This window comes from Hemiscyllium ocellatum, chromosome 8, assembly GCF_020745735.1.
Source record: "Hemiscyllium ocellatum isolate sHemOce1 chromosome 8, sHemOce1.pat.X.cur, whole genome shotgun sequence".
Taxonomy (NCBI): domain Eukaryota; kingdom Metazoa; phylum Chordata; class Chondrichthyes; order Orectolobiformes; family Hemiscylliidae; genus Hemiscyllium; species Hemiscyllium ocellatum.
This window is the reverse complement of record NC_083408.1, coordinates 27284443-27304930: the sequence shown is the minus strand read 5'-3', so window position 1 is coordinate 27304930 and position 20488 is coordinate 27284443. Positions and strand designations below refer to the sequence as shown.

At 46.0% G+C, this 20488-nt stretch overlaps 1 protein-coding gene across 1 annotated transcript in view; it reads right to left on the bottom strand.

The window, feature by feature from the left end:
* LOC132817808 (1-phosphatidylinositol 4,5-bisphosphate phosphodiesterase beta-2-like) overlaps positions 1 to 20488 on the bottom strand; it is a 132571-nt gene that overhangs the window by 68271 nt on the left and 43812 nt on the right. The window contains exons 12-14 of the mRNA XM_060828304.1: positions 17984 to 18066; positions 7918 to 8002; positions 1933 to 2101 (exon numbers count right to left, since the gene is read on the bottom strand). Coding sequence (XP_060684287.1) covers positions 1933 to 2101; positions 7918 to 8002; positions 17984 to 18066 — 337 coding nt within the window. The remainder of the gene's footprint in view (positions 1 to 1932; positions 2102 to 7917; positions 8003 to 17983; positions 18067 to 20488) is intronic.

The window sequence follows — 20488 nt, the reverse complement described above, 5'->3', positions numbered from 1 at the left end:
AAATAGGATTTATAACCATCTAGAAAAGAATAATCTGATCAGGGACAGTCAGCACGGTTTTGTAAAGGGTAGGTCATGCCTAACGAATCTTATTGACTTTTTTGACAAAGTGACCAAACAGGTAGATGAGAGTAAACCAGTTGATGTAGTGTATATGGATTTCAGCAAGGCATTCGATAAGGTTCCCCAGGCTATTATACAAAATGCGGAGGAATGGGATTGTGGGAGACATAGCAGTTTGGATCAGTAATTGGCTTGCTGAAAGAAAACAGAGGGTTGTAGTTGATGGAACATGTTCACCTTGGTATCCAGTTACTAGCAGCGTACTGCAAGGGTTGGTGTTGGGTCCACTGCTGTTCATCATTTTATAAATGACCTGATTGAGGGCTTAGAAGGGTGGATTAGTAAATTTGCGGACGACACTAAGATCAGTGGAGTTGTGAATAGTGACGAAGGATGTAGTAGGTTGTTGAGAGACATAGATAGGATGCAGAGCTGGACTGAGAGGTGGCAAATGGAGTTTAATGTGGACAAGTGTGAGGTGATACACTTTGGACAGAGTAATCGGAATGCAAAGTACTGGGCTAATGGTAAGATTCTTGGGAGTGCAGATGAGCAAAGAGATCTCGGTGTCCATGTACACAGATCCCTGAAAGTTGCCACCCAGATTGACAGGGTTGTTAAGAAGGCATACAGTGTTTTGGCCTTTAATTATAGAGGGATTGGGTTCTGGAACCAGGAGATTATGCTGCAGCTGTACAAAGCTCTGGTACGGCCACACTTGGAGTATTGTGTACAGTTCTGGTCACCGCATTATAAGGATGGGGAAGCTTTGGAAAGGATGCAGAGGAGATTTACTAAGATGTTGCCTGGTATGGAAGGAATGACTTACGAGGAAAGGCTGAGGGCCTTGAGGCTGTTCTTGTTAGAGAGAAGAAGGTTGAGAGGTGACTTAATAGAGACATACAAGATAAACAGAGGGTTAGATAGGGTGGACAGGGAGAGCCTTTTTCCAAGTGTGGGAATGGCAAACACAAGGGGACACAACGTTAAAGTGAGTGGGAGATAGGTATAAGACATGTCAGAGGTAGTTTCTTTACTCAGAGAGTAGTAAGGGGATGGAATGCTTTGCCTGCAACGGTAGTAGATTCGCCAAGTTTAAATGCATTTAAGTCATCATTGGACAGGTATATGGACGTACATGGAATAGTGTAGGTGGGATGGGCTTCAGATTAGTATGACAGGGCGGCGCAACATCGAGGACCGAAGGGCCTGTACTGTGCTGTAATGTTTTATTTCTATGAGTGTAGGGTATATCAGTGTTACAGTAAAGGGTGTAAGGTATATCAGAATGTTACAATGTGGGGTGTGTAGTATATCAGAGTTTTACAGTGAGGGGTGTTGTCTCTCTCAGAGTGTTACGGTGAGGTGTGTGGGTTATATAAGGTGTTACAGTGAGGGGTGTGCAGTATATCACAGTGTTAAGTGAGGGGTATGGGGTATATCAGAGTATTACACTGAGGGGAATGAGGTAAATCAGTGTTACAGTGAGGCCTGTGGAGTATATCAAGTTACAGTGGAGGAGTATATAAGTTTTACAGTGAGGGGCGTGGGATAAATCAGAGTGTTACAGTGAGGCATGTGGGATATATTAAAGTGTTACAGTGAGTGGTGTGAGGTATATCAGAGTGTTACAGTGAGGGGAGTGGGGTATATCAGTGTTACAGTGAGGAGAGTGGAGTATATCAGAGTATTACAGTGAGGGGAGTGCAGTCTATCAGTGCTACAGTGAGGGGTGTGGTCTATCATAGTGTTACAGTGATGGAAGTGGGGTATATCAGTGTGTCACAGTGAGATGTTCGCGGTAAATTGCTGTTACAGGTTGATGTGTATATTTTCAGTTATTGCCCTATCAGCCACAGGAAGCTATACCTGTTTGAGAGATCTCTCCCTGCAGTGTTGTCTGATCAGCCTCTGAGACCATGCTCTTCCTCCTCTGCCCATCTTGGTTGTTGGCACTGCTCATCTTGTTCTTCTTGTTCTTGATGAGGATCTTACCCATCAGTTCCTGTGGGCTGGGAAGGGGGACTCCGGGTCTCAGCTGTCACACAGTAGAGCAAACACATTGAGATCTGTTGCAGACTGACACAGTCAACTATTGACCGTCACTGAAATCTCAGCCAAATAACTCCTGGTGTTACACACAGCCCAGCAGAAGATTTTTAAAAATACCGCAATTGATCACCTGCATATGTTGAAAAACAAATATAGATAGAAATCTTACCTAATTTGTCTGCTTCTGCCTTGAAGTTCTAAGAGTGGAGTTAGTCCTGGACTTCCCTGTGTAGGACTGACCTCCCACAGTGGGGAGCATCTGCCAAATTGCTGGGGTCCCAAACTCCGAAGCAGCAGTGGAGTTCTAAATGATAGGCCCTGTGCATCTTTTTTCACAGAGAGCCCAGTTGGACTGACCCAGATCTTGGCTGAGTCTTTCCTGAGAAACCCCAGCAAAATAGGAAAGAGCATTTGACGCCGCCCCACTACCCCCCAACCCCAACCCCCACCTCCACTCCCCACCCCCTCCACCCACTCTCACAACTCTTCCTGTTCCCCTACCCTCTCTCACACAGCTTTCTGACCTCCCACCATTCCCTCCACTCTTCCAAGCCACCCTCTTCACCGCCCCACCCCAAACTGTCAAACTTCAAACCTCAACATGGGAATTTAAGTCTGAGTCCGCCAAATCCCACATTGTTAAAATGAATATGCTGTGAAGTAAGCATTGATCATTTTGGTGAGATGGTGGGTGACAGAATCAGTTTGGTCAGTGACAATTAAATCTTGTAACCATGGGGCTGCATGGTGGCTCAGTGATTAGCACTGCTGCCTCACAGTGCCAGGGACCAGGATTTGATTCCAGCCTCGGGTCACTGTGTGGAGTTTGCACATTCTCCCATGTCTGTGTGGGTTTCCTCCAGGTGCTCCAGTTTCCTCCCATGGCCCAAACATGTGCAGGTTAGGTGAATTGGCCATGCTAAATTACCCACTGTGTCCAGGGATGTGCAAGTTAGGTGGATTGGCCATGCTAAATTACCCACTGTGTCCAGGGATGTGCAAGTTAGGTGGATTGGCCATGCTAAATTACCCACTGTGTCCAGGGATGTGCAGGTTAGGTGGATTGGCCATGCTAAATTACCCACTGTGTCCAGGGATGTGCAGGTTAGGTGGATTGGCCATGCTAAATTACCCACTGTGTCCAGGGACGTGCAGGTTAGGTGGATTGGCCATGCTAAATTACCCACTGTGGCCAGGGATGTGCAGGTTAGGTGGATTGGCCATGCTAAATTACCCACTGTGTCCAGGGATGTGCAGGTTAGGTGGATTGGCCATGTTAAATTGTCCAGGGATGTGCAGGTGAGGTGGATTGGCCATGCGAAATTACCTATGGTCCAGGGATGTGCAGGTTAGGTGGATTGGCCATGCTAAATTACCCACTGTGTCCAGGGATGTGCAGGTTAGGTGGATTGGCCATGCTAAATTACCCACTGTGTCCAGGGATATACAGGTTAGGTGGATTGGCCATGCTAAATTGTCCAGGGATGTGCAGGTGAGGTGGATTGGCCATGCTAAATTACCCACTGTGTCCAGGGATGTGCAGGTTAGGTGGATTGGCCATGTTAAATTGTCCAGGGATGTGCAGGTGAGGTGGATTGGCCATGCTAAATTACCCACTGTGTCCAGGAATGTGCAGGTTAGGTGGATAGGCCATGCTAAATTACCCACTGTGTCCAGGGATGTGCAGGTTAGGTGGATTGGCCATGCTAAATTACCCACTGTGTCCAGGGATGTACAGGTTAGGTGGATTGGCCATGCTAAATTGTCCAGGGATGTGCAGGTGAGGTGGATTGGCCATGCTAAATTACCCACTGTGTCCAGGGATGTGCAGGTTAGGTGGATTGGCCATGCTAAATTACCCACTGTGTCCAGGGATGTGCAGGTTAGGTGGATTGGCCATGTTAAATTGTCCAGGGATGTGCAGGTGAGGTGGATTGGCCATGCGAAATTACCTATGGTCCAGGGATGTACAGGTTAGGTGGATTGGCCATGCTAAATTACCCACTGTGTCCAGGGATGTGCAGGTTAGGTGGATTGGCCATGCTAAATTACCCACTGTGTCCAGGGATGTGCAGGTTAGGTGGATTGGCCATGCTAAATTACCCACTGTGTCCAGGGATGTGCAGGTTAGGTGGATTGGCCATGCTAAATTACCCACTGTGTCCAGGGATGTACAGGTTAGGTGGATTGGCCATGCTAAATTGTCCAGGGATGTGCAGGTGAGGTGGATTGGCCATGCGAAATTACCCACTGTGTCCAGGGATGTGCAGGTTAGGTGGATTGGCCATGCTAAATTACCCACTGTGTCCAGGGATGTGCAGGTTAGGTGAATTGACCATGCTAAATTGTCCAGGGATGTGCAGGTGAGGTGGATTGGCCATGCTAAATTACCTATGGTCCAGGGATGTGCAGGTTAGGTGGATTGGCCATGCTAAATTACCCACTGTGTCCAGGGATGTGCAGTTTAGGTGGATTGGCCATGTTAAATTGTCCAGGGATGTGCAGGTGAGGTGGATTGGCCATGCGAAATTACCTATGGTCCAGGGATATGCAGGTTAGGTGGATTGGCCATGCTAAATTACCCACTGTGCCCAGGGATGTGCAGGTTAGGTGGATTGGCCATGCTAAATTACCCACTGTGTCCAGGGATGTGCAGGTTAGGTGGATTGGCCATGCTAAATTACCCACTGTGTCCAGGGATGTACAGGTTAGGTGGATTGGCCATGCTAAATTGTCCAGGGATATGCAGGTGAGGTGGATTGGCCATGCTAAATTACCCACTGTGTCCAGGGATGTGCAAGTTAGGTGGATTGGCCATGTTAAATTGTCCAGGGATGTGCAGGTGAGGTGGATTGGCCATGCTAAATTACCCACTGTGTCCAGGGATGTGCAGGTTAGGTGGATTGGCCATGCTAAATTACCCACTGTGTCCAGGGATGTGCAGGTTAGGTGGATTGGCCATGCTAAATTACCCACTGTGTCCAGAGATGTACAGGTTAGGTGGATTGGCCATGCTAAATTGTCCAGGGATGTGCAGGTGAGGTGGATTGGCCATGCTAAATTACCTATGGTCCAGGGATGTGCAGGTTAGGTGGATTGGCCATGCTAAATTACCCACTGTGTCCAGGGATGTGCAGGTTAGGTGGATTGGCCATGCTAAATTACCCACTGTGTCCAGGGATGTGCAGGTTAGGTGGATTGGCCATGCTAAATTACCCACTGTGTCCAGGGATGTACAGGTTAGGTGGATTGGCCATGCTAAATTGTCCAGGGATGTGCAGGTGAGGTGGATTGGCCATGCTAAATTACCCACTGTGTCCAGGGATGTGCAGGTTAGGTGGATTGGCCATGCTAAATTACCCACTGTGTCCAGGGATGTGCAGGTTAGGTGGATTGGCCATGCTAAATTACCCACTGTGTCCAGAGATGTACAGGTTAGGTGGATTGGCCATGCTAAATTGTCCAGGGATGTGCAGGTGAGGTGGATTGGCCATGCTAAATTACCTATGGTCCAGGGATGTGCAGGTTAGGTGGATTGGCCATGCTAAATTACCCACTGTGTCCAGGGATGTGCAGGTTAGGTGGATTGGCCATGCTAAATTACCCACTGTGTCCAGGGATGTGCAGGTTAGGTGGATTGGCCATGCTAAATTACCCACTGTGTCCAGGGATGTACAGGTTAGGTGGATTGGCCATGCTAAATTGTCCAGGGATGTGCAGGTGAGGTGGATTGGCCATGCTAAATTACCCACTGTGTCCAGGGATGTGCAGGTTAGGTGGATTGCCATGGGAAATACAGGTTCCAGATAGGGGGTTGGGGTCTGCATGGGATGGTCTTCAGAGGGTCAGTGTGGACTCAATGGGCCCATTGGCCTAGTCGTGGATGTGGGGATTCTACGTCAACCTTTCTCCGTATTCCCAGCTCCAAACCAGATGGTGTGGGAGGTTACTGAGATGGAATCAGGGCAAAAAGGATTGAATGATACGTAGATACCAGCCAATGTGCTAGGTGAAGAATTGAGGGGAGTGAGGAATGACAAGTGTGTTATCGACCTCAGGGTTCAATGGTCTTTGAGTAGGAACTGCAGCAATGTTTTTAAATTTCTTGATGAATCACTGAGTCATTGACCTCAGGTCTTCTGTAATAATTGCCACTTGGGATGGTTACTTTACAGTACACCACCTAAAGCATCATATGGGCAGCACAGTCGCTCAGTGGTTAACACTGCTGCCTCACATTGCCAGGACCCAGGTTCAATTCCAGCCTCAGGCGACTGTCTGTGTGGAATTTGCACGTTCTCCCCGGGTCTGGGTGGGTTTCCTCTGGATGCTCTGGTTTCTTCTCACAATTCAAAGATGTACAGGGCGGGTGAATTGGTCATGCTAAATTGCCCATGCTGTTCAAGGATGTGTAGGTTATGTACATTAGTTGGGGTAAATATAGGGTAATAGGGTCGGGGAATAGGTCTGGATGGGTTACTCTTCGGAGGGTGGGTGTGGACTTGTTGAGCTGAAGGGCCTGTTTCCACACCATAGGGATTCTAATATCTGGATGCTTCAGCTTGGTACGGCAACTGCTGTTCCCAAGACCACAAGAAACTACAGAGACCATCCCACTCCCTTTATACTGTTTTCTATCCTGTTCCGTTGGGCAGAAGATATAAAAGTTTGGACACCAGTACATGAACCAACAGATTCAAGAACAGCTTATTCCTCACTGTTATCAGACTTTTGAACAGACCTCTTTAACATTAATTCTGGTCTCTCCCCCTCTCTCAACAGAAGCAGGTCAGTCAGTCCCCTTTCCTCTCTTTACCCTATTACCCTCAAATCTGTCTTCAAATAATCATCCAATTCCCTTTCTGCAGCCAAATAATGGTTTAATACTTGGTACCTGTCAACAAGAGATAACTTGTGTGCCCCACTGCATTGTGGGGTCAGATGAAGTTTATAAATAAGCAACAGCATTCAGCCTGAATAGAGATAAGCTTTTTCCCAGGCTGAAGGATTCAATAACGAGAGGCCACGGTTTCAAGGTGAGATGTGGAAATTTTAAGGGGGATACATGCAGCAAGTACCTCACACAGGGGGTGGTGAACGTCTGGAACGCATTACCAGCAGAGGTAGTAGAGGCAGGCACAGTAAATTCATTTAAGATGCATCTAGACAGATGCATGAGTAGGTGGGGAGCAGAAGGATGCAGATGCTTAGGAATTGGGCGACAGGTTTAGAAGGTAGATTTGGATCGGCTCAGGTTTGGAGGGCGAAGGGCTTGTTCCTGGGCTGTAAATTTTCTTTGTTCTTTGTTCTTGAACAAAGGGAAACTTCAGAAATGGGGGCGGGCATGAGGTGCCATCTTTCCCTTGACCACATTCCAGTTAGCTGGCAGTGGCCACAGGATGGTGATCAGAATGAGGAGCCCTGCTCATTCCCCACCTCAGTTGGCGAGAGGAGGAGGCTGTGGGCTCTCTCTGAGGTGCCGGGAGGCACAGGAGAGGAATTAAAGCTCATTATCTCAGGACCTGATAGAGGCTGCACCACACTGCAGTGCTCCAAGACATGCCGGACTCTCCCAGGAACACACCAGATATCCTACAAAGATGCTCATGGCAAAGACCCTCACTGTGAACATCACCAACTTTCCACACAACCAACACCCCACAGTCGCAACTTTCCATCATCCTCACCACCACAACTTTCCACCCTCCACATAACTTTCCATATGCCCTCCCCATCACAAATTTCTATGCAACCACCACCCCAATCATGTCGCAGCCTCTGTGGTTTACAATCCTTACTTACTGGATACTTTTCCATGGTTTCTGTCAGTAACATATCGCCAAATATTGTCCGGCAGTAGTCAGCCATCTTAGCTTGCTGTTTCGGGCTGGTGGAAATCAAAGGAAATGGTCAGACATTTATAAATGCAATGTCTCAAGAGAAAAGACAAAGATGTGAAATTAGGGAAGCTTCTCTTTTAAAGAGCCATCAGAACAGAGGTTGAGGGGGAGAGACAATGAGAGAGGGAGATGCAGAGACACAGAGAGAAAGAGACAGTGAGGGAGATATTGGGGTAGAGAGAAAGTGAGGGAGAAAGAAACATGCAGAAGGAGACAGAGACCCTGTGAGAGAGGAACAGACATGGGGGAAAAGAGACAGAAACTGGGTGAGAGGAGAAAGGCAATATGATGGGGAGTGATACAAGCATTGAGGGTGCACAAGGCATAGGCACTGAGAGTGAGTGAGTGAGCACGAGAGAGAGAGAGAGGAACTGAATGGGAGAGAGACACAGACACTGAGGCGAAGAGAGAGGGATAGGTGCTGAGGGAGAGGGAAAGAGAGAGACAGGCACTGAGGCAGGTGGAGAGAGAGAGAGAGAGAGACAGGCACAGAGAGAAAGAGGGAGAGAGGGAGACAGGCACAGAGAGAAAGAAAGAGAGAGGCACTGGGGAGAAAGAGAGAGAGAGGCACTGGGGAGAAAGAGAGAGGGGCACTGAGTGAAAGAGAGTGAGAGTGAGACAGGCATTGAAGGAAAGAGAGTGAGAGATACAGGCGATGAGGGAAAGAGAAAAAGAGAGAGATGTGCTGAGAGAGATAGGCACAGAAGGAGAGAAAGATGGACATGGCAGAGCAAGAGAGAAACTGAGAGGGACAGGCACTAGGAGTATAGAGACACTGAAAAGTGAGATACATAGTCAAGCAGTAAATAGCTGCAGATATACGAGTGGACTAGGAATCCAATGGTCTGCACCAATGCTTTGGAGACATCAATTCAGGAGAACTGGTGGAAATTGAATTTAATTAAGGAATCAGGAATGAAAAAGATGGTTTCATGTGACTGTGAAATACTGGCTGATCACAACTCCCCCCATCTCCAATTTACTATTTATTTCAGGGCAATATATTGCGTTCATAGTGTATAAAACCATAAGGAACAGAATCAGAAGTAGGCTATTCGGCCCCTCAAGGCTGGTCCACCATTCAATATAGTCTACTTTCCTGCCTGGCTTTCTTCATAACACTCGACTCTGTCATCAATCAAAACTTGGGCTTGAGAATATTCAGTGACCCCATTTTCCACTGCTCCTGGGGCAGAGAGATCCAAACACTAACAAACCCTGTGAAGGGATATTCCTTCTCATCTCTATTTTAAATAAAAGATCTCCTCCTTTTCAAACTGTGGCCCTAGGTTTAGAACTTCCCACAAGAGGAATCATACTTTCAGCATCTATCCCATCAACCTCTCTCAGATGTAACATCATCCCGTTTTTGTTAAGAACTCTAACGAGTATAGGGCCAACCTGTTCAAACCTTTTTTAAACTGCTTTCAGTGCATGCAAAAATGCTCAAGTAAGGAGATCAGAGCTGTACACAGTACTCCAGATATAATCTCACTGATACCCTGTTCAGACAGAATCCCTACAGTGTGGAGACGCAGGCTATTTGGCCCATAGAGTCCACACCGTCTCTCAAAGAGCATTCCACTCAGACCACTCCCCTACCCTATCCTTGTAACTCAGCATTTCCCATGGCTAATCCACCTAGCCTGCCCATCCCTGGACACTATGGGCACATTAGCATGGCCAGTCCATCTAACCTGCACATCTTCAAACTGTGGTAGAAAGCTACGCAGACATGAGGAAAATGTGCAAATTCCACACAGATGGTTGCCCAAGGATGGAATCGAACCTGGGTTTCAGGCACTGCGAGGCAGCAGCGCTAACCACTTAGCCACTGTGCCAAGTTGTTGCAAGACTTCCCTACTTTTATGCTCCATCCCCGTTGCCGATATTTCTTTTGTTTTCATGAACACTTTCTATAGCTTCATTTGTGATTCCTATACAAGGACACCCAGATCCCTCTGCACATGACCTCCTGCATTCTCTCTCTATTTTTGTATTGTCCTGCTTTTCTGCTTTTTCTTTTGCCACATTTACTCTATCACCAAAATCATTGGCCACTAAATTAGTATCTCTATATCCCTTTACAGACTCTTTATAACCTTTTCATAAGTTGCTTTTCCACCTGTAATTGTATTTTCAGCAAATCTGACAATAATACAGTAGATCTTTTCAACCATGTCATTGATATAGATTGTAAACAGGTGAGACCCCAGCACTAATCTCTGTGGCACTCCACTGGTTCCAGTTTGCCATCTTAAGAATGATTCATTTATCTGTTATCTGTGAATCAGCCAATTGCCTATCCTTGCTAATAAATTAATGCCGACACCATGAACTCTTAGCTTAAATGTAGCACTTTCTCAAATGCCCTTTTCAAAGAATATCTAAATACACTGCATCTAATGGTTCCCCTTTATCCACCCTGCAAGGTATGCCCTCAAAGAGCTTCCATAAATTTCTCTTTCCCTAAGCCATGTTCACTCTGCCTGATAGATTATGATTTTCTAAATGTCCTGCTGCAACTTGGTTAATAACAGTTTTTGCATTTTCTCCATGACAGACCTAAGGCTATCTGGCCTTTAGTTTCCAGCTTTCTTTCCTTTCTGGAACAGGGGTTCTACATGTGCAACTGATTGGCCTGCAGATGACTCCAGATTCATGGCAATGTGTTTGACATTCAACTTCTCTCTGAAGTGACTAGGGAAACCATCAAACCATATTGAGAAGACTTACGTAAGTGGGCAAAGAAGTGGACAATAGAATATAATGTGAGAAAGTACGAAACTGACTGTGTTTGCAGGAACAATGAAAAAAGGGCATTATCTAATTGGTGAGAGATTGCAGAGCTCTGGGATTTAGAGAGATCTGAGTGTCCTAGTGCATAAATCAGAAAAAGGTTATTTCAAAGGAAATAAGAATATAAGAACTAGGAGCAGATGTAGGTCATCTGGGTGGATAAAGGGGAATGGAGTATAACAGGAGGGAAGATCCTGGCCAGGTGTTAGATTTCGAGGTCGGTGAGCACTTTGGTGATAATGATCACAACTCGGTTACAAAGGAATAGGTATATATCACAGGACAAGAGTTATAGCTGGGAGAATGGCAGTTATGATGCATTTAGCCAAAGGCGAATTTAGGATGCATAGGATAGGGAAGGAAACTGCAGGGGATGGGCACAATTGAAATGTGGAGCTTGTTCAAGGAACAGCGACGACATGTCCTGATCAGTGTGGACTTGTCAGGCAGGGAGGAAGTGGTCGAGCAAAAGAACCGTAGTTTACTAAAGAAGTTGAATCTCTTGCCAAGAGGAAGAAGGAGGCTTATGTAAAGATGAGACATGAAGACTCAGGGCTTACACATTAGCCAGAAAGGACCAAAAGGGAGAGCTAAGAAGAGCCAGGAGGGGACATAAGAAGTCTTTGGCAGGTAGGATCAAGGAAAACCCTAAAGCTTTCTATAAGTATGTCAGGAATAAAAGAATGAGTCAGGTAAGATTAGGGCCAATCAAGGACAGTAGTGGGAAGTTCTGTGTGGAATCCGAAGAGATAAGAGAGGTGCTAAATGAATATATTTCATCAGTATTCACAAAGGAAAAAGGCAATTTTGTTGAGGAGAATACTGAGATATAGGCTGTTCGACCACATGGGATTGTGATTCAGAAGGAGAAGGTGTTAGCAGTTCTGGATGGGCTGGATGGGATTTATCCTAGGATTCTCTGGGAAACTAGGGAGGATATTACAGAGCCTTTGGCTTTGATCTTTATGTCATCATTATCTACAGGAATAGTGCCAAAAGACTGGAGGATAGCAAATGTTGTCTCCATGTTCAAGAAGGGGAGTAGAGACAACTGTGGCGGGAGTCACTATGACTTTCTTAAGGGCTGACTCTTTTAATAACTCCCTTAAGAAGGCATAATTGCTGACTCTGACATTTTCACGTATTTTTGGCGCATAGTGTGTGTCGTGCCTCCCCGCTGGCCCCGCAGGTAAGCCCAGCAGTCCTGGCTGTTGGCGACCAAACGACCAGAAAAAGTAGGAGACGGCCGTGGTCTAGACTGACCAGTTCTCAAAAAACCAGTATGAGTCTTCCATTTTCAATGGAGCAGTCCAGCTGGGAAGCGTCCCAGAAAAACAACCTCCCCGCAGCCTCATCCACAACCGAGAGCTGTGATAAGTCATTAGGTTGTACATGTTTAAAACCCGCAACAAGGTCCATCTCGGTCCAGACCGAGACAGCGGCCTTGAGACGTTACCTCCTACCTTACATGGAGCTGAGACCAGTCACCCCTCCCAGGGAGCCAGCTCACCCTGTAACGGATGACATAGATAACGTTGAAGAAGGCACTGTAAGGGCAGCCCACCCTGCAGTTGAGATAAGCATAACCACCCAAACCTTCTACAACAAAAGTTATCGAGACATAAAGCAGGGCATAGACATGAAAAAGACTATAAATGAGACTGGCGAAGAAACAGCTGATGCAACTGCCTTCATGGAAGGAGTTGTTATCGAGTCAGTATGCGACAGAACATCTGTCTCGGAGGTAATCATCCACTACCCCATCGATAGGCTGTTCTGCAAGGATTGCGACACCCTCTTCCCCACAGTGAGCCTGTTTAAGACCCATGTGACTAAAGTGCATGGAATAAAGAACATCTGAATAAAATGTTCATGCTGCGATAAGGCAGGAGAATACCACTCAATAGCCTGGCATTATCCAAAATGCAAAGGAACAAAACAACCCCAAATTGGGGACTTTGCATACAGCATGTGTGACCAACGGTTTTCAACGCAATCAGGCCTTGGTTAACACGAGAGGCACAGACACCCGGTTCTACGAAATGAGAAACGCTTCAAACCGGCACCCAAAGTCAAGGGCAAACCTGGGAGAAGCGACCGCATATGGTCACAGGAGGAGGTGGCACTCCTGAGGGACTTAGAAGTGAGATTTGCAGAATGCAAATTTATAAACAAATCCATCGCTAGCATCCTGAAAACCAATACACCAAATCAAATCTCAGACAAGTGCAGGTTCCTGGCAAACACCCCGACAGAGGTCAAGACCATCAGCGAGCCAACAGCAGGTATAGACTCGCACGATCCTGAGGCAGAGAGTGTCCAAGAAAATTCTGACAATCAAGCCCAATGCCAAAGAGCCAGCCAAAGAACACCGGCTTCGATCTTAAACATCAGGACGTAGATGACCAGCTTACACAAGCTGAGGAGCTCTTGAGCGCGAGGAATGACCCGGACACACCTGCCCTTGGAATCGGACTAGTGGAAAGTATTACCGACCTCCTAATGAATAGGAGGAAAAGACAGGACAAACACAAGAGGACCCAAAAAGATTGGGCCAAGAAAGACAAAAGGACCGGTAGCAATACCGGAGCCAAAAAACAGTGGGCAGCACGTAAAGCGCTGTTTAGAGCAACACAGCAGCTTTACAAATCCAACCGGCGTCAACTAGCTCGCAAGTTCATGGGGGCACGACCTCATCCGCTTGTCCTTTCTCAACAGAGGAATTGGAGACATGTTTCCACGAGAAACTGTCAGGACCAAATAAGAAATCAAACATAAATAAGTATGCCCCATATACAGACAAGGTTGATGACGGGTCCTTGATGGAACCCATAAAGGTAGAGGAGGTTGAAGCGGCCATCAAGGGGATAGACAAAAACAGTGCCACTGGACCAGACAGCCTGAAACTGCAGGACATAAGAACAATCCATGAGCAGGAGGAGACTCGTCTACCCCGCCTCTTCTCCCTATGGCTAAAGTCAAGCACGATCCCCGATTCACTAAAAAAGAGTCAAACGGTCCTGATTCCTAAGTGCAAGGATAAGGACTGCTTGAAAAGCATTGACAACTGGCGACCAATAACCATCGGTCCAATGCTGCTCCGGCTGTTCATGAAAATAATGGCAAAACGCCTGAGTGAAACAGTCGAAATAAACCACAAGCAAAAGGGGTTCCTAGCCGCCACTCTCAAAAACATCATCAAGGGAGCAAATTACAATCGTAAGGACCTTGCAGTTGTCTTTGTCGATCTAGCGAAAGCATTTGACTCGATTGAGCACAAGCTATTGATCAAATCCTTGCAAAGAGTGAAACTACCCAAAGCCTTTGTAAGTCTTATTGAAGACCTATACACTGGCAACACAACAGTGGTGGAAGGGAACGGAAACTTAACCACCCCAATAACTATTGAGAGGAGCGTAAAGCAGGGCAACCCACTCTCACTAATATTATTTAACATTGCTTTGGATCCGTTGGTGTGTTCTCTGGAGAGTGTCAACTCAGGGGTCTCCATACCCCTGGGTGGCAGAAGAGTCAACTGCTCGACTTTGACCTTCGCGGATGACATCGCCCTTCTAAGCGACTCACACACTGGCGTGGCTAGGAATCTGAAGCTGCTCCAGGCATACTGTGACCATACAGGCCTCAAAGACGAAGGGATTCCACTTCACTTTTAAAAGGAAAACCTTCTTATAAAATCACTTTGCAGACTGGAAGCTGCGGGATGAATCCATAGCCTACATACCCCCAGGCGACACAGAAAAATAACCTGGGTGCCCATATCAATCCATGAGCAGGTGTGGCAGAAGGGGAGTGGAGGAGAATCTTAAGTCCTGGGTTAAAGGAATACAGGCAGCACCTCTCCGACCACGACAATGGCTGGAGATCCTAAAGATACATGCCATCCCCCGATTATACTTTCATCTGATCCTGACAGAAGCATCACAGGTCATAAAGCTGGACCAAATAATCCGCAACGCCACCAAAGAATTTCTACACCTACCACCTCATACCGCAGACGGAGTGCTATACGCTAGCAACAGGAATGGTGGTCTAGGCGTCCCAAAACTGGAAGTGCAAATCCCATCCACGATTGTTCACAAATGCGAGGCACTAGACATATCCAGTGATGTGGTCATTCAGGCTTCTTTCACTATAAAGGAGAGAATAACACAGAGACTGTTGCGGGACTGCGCGAGCTCAAGATCCTCAAGGAAATTGAAAAATTCCAACCCAGTAGCCACAGCAGCGGCGAAGGGGAAATCGACCCGATGACCGCCATCCAAGACATCATGCCTGCACTCCAGGAGACAAACGCGGGGCGACCAAAACCACCCAAGCTGGAGGGAGTGGGAATTCGAAAAGTGGCAAAAGCTGGAATGTCAAGGGGCAGGCATCCAGTACTTAAGAGATGACAAGATCTCTAATTCTTGGACAAAAGCCGGAGTACAACAAAAATCCTCTAGATTCATAAACAGCGTACTCTTCTGGTGTAATCTATATCTGACAAGAACCACATTATCTAGAGGAAGGCCAAACCGAAACAAACTATGCCAAACGAGACCATATCACACATCTTAGGATGCTGCCCATTCGTGAAAAATGCTCGAATAAAACGCCGTAACAAAATCACTGACCAGTTGCAGAAACATGTCAGTAAGTACGGCTGGACATCGTACGTGGAGCCCAGGCTGTTTGCCAAAGACGGCTCCCGATGGAAGCCCGATCTCATATTTGGAAAATACCAGAAGGTCGCGGTTGTAGATGTCACAGTGCGGTACGAGAATGACAGTAAAGCACTGGAAATAGCATGGCAAGAAAAGCAAGAGAAATATAAACACCTGAATGCCGAGGTCACGGAATTGACGGGAGGCGTGGACCCCAAATACTTTGGCTTCGTGATGGGCGCACGAGACAAGTGGCTGGATATGAATAACCGCCTCATGAAATTCCTGGGCATCGAGAGATATGATACGTTCGCCCAAAAGACACCAAGACTCACTCTGTCACTGACACTTGAACCCTAACAACTCTTTAGCGACAAGTGAGCAAAAACCGTAAAAGGTGAGATAAGATCCTCCACCGAGACAAGGACCGGACGAACCCCACCAAAAAAATATAAAAATAAAAAACGGGGGGAAGCCGGTCCACAAAATCCTACAACATCAACAACATCAGTAGGTCCCCGCTAATAATGACGATAACAACCAGCCTCATATACCACCAGTATCACCTGGTCCTTGGTCTGTGGTGATATTAGAGAGTACACAAACATCGACGAACGTTGTAAAGACTCGGCAAAGGCACTTCCCCGAGTGTTCCAAAATAGAGCAGTGAGCCTTAATTTGGTTGTGGGTAAAGTTTTGGAAAGGGTTATAAGTGATAGGATTTATAATCATCTAGAAAGGAGTAAGTTAATTAGGGATAGTCAATATGGTTTTGTAAAGGGTAGGTCATGCCTCACAAACCCTACTGAGTTTTTTGAGAAGGTGACCATCAGGTGGATGAGGGTAAAGCAGTTGATGTGGTGTATATGGATTTTAGTAAGGCATTTGATAAGGTTCTCCAGAAAATACGGAGGCATGGGATTGAGGGTGATTTAGGGGTCTGGATCAGAGATTGGCTAGCTATAAGAAGACAGAGGCTGATGACTGATGGGAAATGTTCATTCTAGAGATCAGTTATTAGTGGTGTACTGCAAGGATCTGTTTTGGAACCACTGCTGTTTTTCATTTTTATAAATGACCTGGATGAGTGCGTAGAAGGATGGGTGAGTAATTTGTGGATGAAACTAAAGTCAGTGGAGTTGTGGACAGTGCCAAAGGATCTTGTAGGTTACAGAGGGACATATATAAGCTGCAGAGCTGGGCTGAGAGGTGGCAAGTGGAGTTTAATATAGAAAAGTGTGAGGTGATTCACTTTAGAAGGAATAACAGGAATGCAGAGTTCTGGGCTAATGGTAAGATTCTTGGTAGTGTGAATAAGCAGAGAGATCTCGGTGTCCATGTACATGGATCCCTGAGAGTTGCCACCAGGTTGATAGGGCTATTAAGAAGATGAACAGTGTGTTAGCTTTTATTGGGAGAGGGATTGAGTTTCGGAGCCATGAGGTCATGTTGCAAAACTCTGGTGAGGCTGCACTTGGAGTTACAGTTACAGTTCTGGTCGCCACATCATAGGAAGGATGTGGAAGCATTGGAAAGGATGCAGAGGAGATTTACCAGGATTTTGCCTGGTATGGAGGGATGGTCTTATGAGGAAAAGCTGGGGGACTTGAGGCTGTTTTTGTTAGAGAGAAGAAGGTTCAAAGGTGACTTAATAGAGGCATACAAGATGATCAGAGGATTAGACAGAGTGGACAGTGAGAGCTTTTTTCTTTGGATGGTGATGGCTAGCATGGGGGGAGATAGCTTTAAATTGAGGGGTGATAGATATAGGACAGATATCAGAGGTAGTTTCTTTACTCAGAGAGTAGTAAGGGCATGGAACAGTAATGCACTCGCCAACATTAAGGACATTTAAATGGTCATTGGATAAACGTATGGATGAGAATGAGATAGTGTAGCTTTGGTGGGCTTTAGACTGGTTTCACAGGTTGGCACAACATCGAGGGCCGAAGGGTCTGTACTGCACTGTAATGTTCTAAGTTTTGGGCCCCTTATAAAAGGAAAGATATGGTGGCATTGGAGGTAGCCCAGAGAAGGTCCATTCGGTTGATCCCAGATATGGAGGGGGTGTCTTAAGAGGAGAGGATGAGTAGGTTGGGCCTGTTTTCATTGGGAGTTTAGAAGAATGAGAGACGACTTTATTGAAATGTACAAGATTCTTAGGACACTTGACAGGGAAGATGTGGAAAAGTTGTTCCCCCTTGTGGGAGAGTATTGGACCAAACGGGATCATCTCAGAACAAAGCATTGTCCATCTAAGGCAGAGATGAGGAGGAATTTCTTCTCTCAGAGGGGAGTGAATCGGTGCAATTCGTTTTCCGCAGAGGGTTATTGAGGCCGTGTCATTAAGTATAGTGAAGGCTAAGATAGACAGATTTTTAATTAGTAAGAAGGAATCGAAGGTAATGGAGAAAAGGCAGGAAAGTGGAGTTGAGGATTAGCCACAATCTGTCTGCATTATCAGCCACACTAACAGTTTGGAACAGGACAGTTAAATTTACTTACGAGTCAACATGGTTCTCAAAGGACAGTATAACTGGGTACTGGGACGTTTTGAAAGCACTTTCTGCGATAGCTTCAATCACATCCTGTTACAGAAACATCGACAGAATGTTCATTTACTGTGCATTCACACAAGTGTTGCTGTTACAAAAACTAGTGTTAGTGTCCCAAATGAGTGTTACCAGTAAACAAACTAGTTATAATTGAACACAAACCAATGTTAACGAGAGCAGAAACTGCTGGAAAAACTCAGTCAATCATCCTTCTTCAGAACTAGATAGTAGCGAGGAAAAATTGGTATATATGCTAAAGGCAGGAGGGTAAAGGAGGAAACAGTAGGCAGAGATGGAGCCCAGAGGGAGAGAAAGACAGATAAATGGATGACCAAGGGGACAGATAAACTGGTAATGGGGCCCATAAATAGGTGAAAATAGGTTGGCTGTGCTGAAAGCAGCCCATGTCATGACAGAGTCTGGACTGGACTGTGGGGGTGGTTAAAGGTTCTAAAATTATTAAACTCTATATTGAGTCCAGAAGGTCCCTGACAGAAACATTGACCAGGGAACATGGTGGTGTGTTGAAGTGGCGGGCACCTGGAAGCTCAGGGTCATTTTTATGGAGACAACGTAGACGTTCCACAAAGTGGTCCCCTGGTTTATGCTTCATCACTGCAGTGGAGAGGAGACTGCATTGTGAGCAGCAAACTGCAGTGTAAAATGTATTCAAAGTAGAGATGGTATCTACAAATTAGTGTTAGCATAATAATGGCAGTTAGCTTGCTGAGCTTGAAGGTTTGTTTTCAGACTTTTTGTCACCATACTAGGTAACATCATCAGTTAGAGTCTCCAGGGAAGCGCTGGTGGTCTGTCCCCTTCTCTATTTAAATATCTTGGTTTCTTAAGGTGGGTGATGTCATTTCTGTTTTTTTCAAGGGAAGGTAGATATGATCTAAATCAATGTTTTTGTTGATGGAGAGTACTGGTTAAAATGCCATGCCTCTAAGAATTCTCATGCGTGTCTTTTTTTGCCTGTCCTAGGATGTGTGTGTTGTCCCAGTCTAAGTGATGTCCTTTTTTGTTTGTATGTATAGAAACTAATATAGAAACTAAGGTCCCTTTTATATCTTTCTCCTCTCACCCTGAACCTATGCCCTCTAGTTCCGGACTTCCCCACCCCAGGGAAAAGATTTTGTCTATTTATCATATCCATGTCCCTCATGATCTTATAAACCTCTGTAAGGTCACCCTCAGCCTCCAATGCACCAAGGAAAAAGGTCCCAGCCTGTTCACCAGCCCAAATCTTCCAACCCTGGCAATGTCATTGTAAATCTTTTCTGATCCCTTTCAAGTTTCACAACATCCTTCCAATAGTATTCCAAAAGTGGCCTGACCAATGCCCTGTACAGCTGCAATATGACCTCCCAACTCCTGTACTCAATACTCTTGACCAATAAAGAAAAGCATACCAAACACCTTCTTCACTATCTACCTGTGACTCCATTTTCAAGGAGCTATGAACTTGCACTCCAAGGTCTCTTTGTTCAGCGACACTCCCTAGGACCTTACCACTAAGGTCCTGCCCTGATTTGTTTTTCCAAAAAGCCACACCTCACATTTATCTAAATTAAACTCCAACTGCCACTCCTCAGCCCATTGGCCCACCTGATCAAGATCCTGTTGTAATCTGATGTAACCTTCGTAGCTGTCCACTACATCTCCAGGTTTGGTGTCATCTGCAAACTTGCTAACTATACCTTCTATATTCACATCCAAGTCATTTATGTAAATGACAAAAAGTAATGGACCCAACTAATGCTCATGTCACAAATATTGTGTTGGCATCACACAGACTAGTGTTTGTGCCCACATACCGGTGTTTTTTTTATTCATATAAGGAAAGTGGCAACACCAGTTGGGCCATCACCTAGCTGCCCTTGAGATGTTAGGGGTGAGCTACCTTATTGAACAGCTGCAGTCCATGTGCTGTGGGTTGACCCAAATTGATCTTAGGGAGGGAATTCAGAACTTTGATCCAGTGAAAGTTCAAGAACCGTGATATATATCCAAGTCAAGATGGTGAGTGGTATGGAGGGGAACTTGCAGGTGGTATCTGCTACTTTCGTCCTTCTAGATGGAAGTGATCTTGGGTTTGGAAGATGCTGACTCAGAATTTTTGGTGAATTTCTTCATTGCATCTTGTAAGTAGTACACACTGCTGCTACTGAGCATTAGTGGTGGAGGGAGTGGACGTGGTGCCAATCATGTGGGCTGTTTTGTCCTGGATAGTGTCAAGCTTCTTGAGTGTTGTTGAAGCTGCACTCATCCAGGCAAGTGTGGAGTACTCTATTACACTCCCAACTTGTGCCTTGTAGATGGTGCTAAGGCTCTGGGGAATCCGGAGGTGAGTTACTTGCTGCAGTATTCCTAACCTCTGACCCGCCCTTGTAGCCATTTGTTTATTGTGTGAGTCCAATGAGTTTTCTGGTCAATGGTAACACCCAGGATGTTA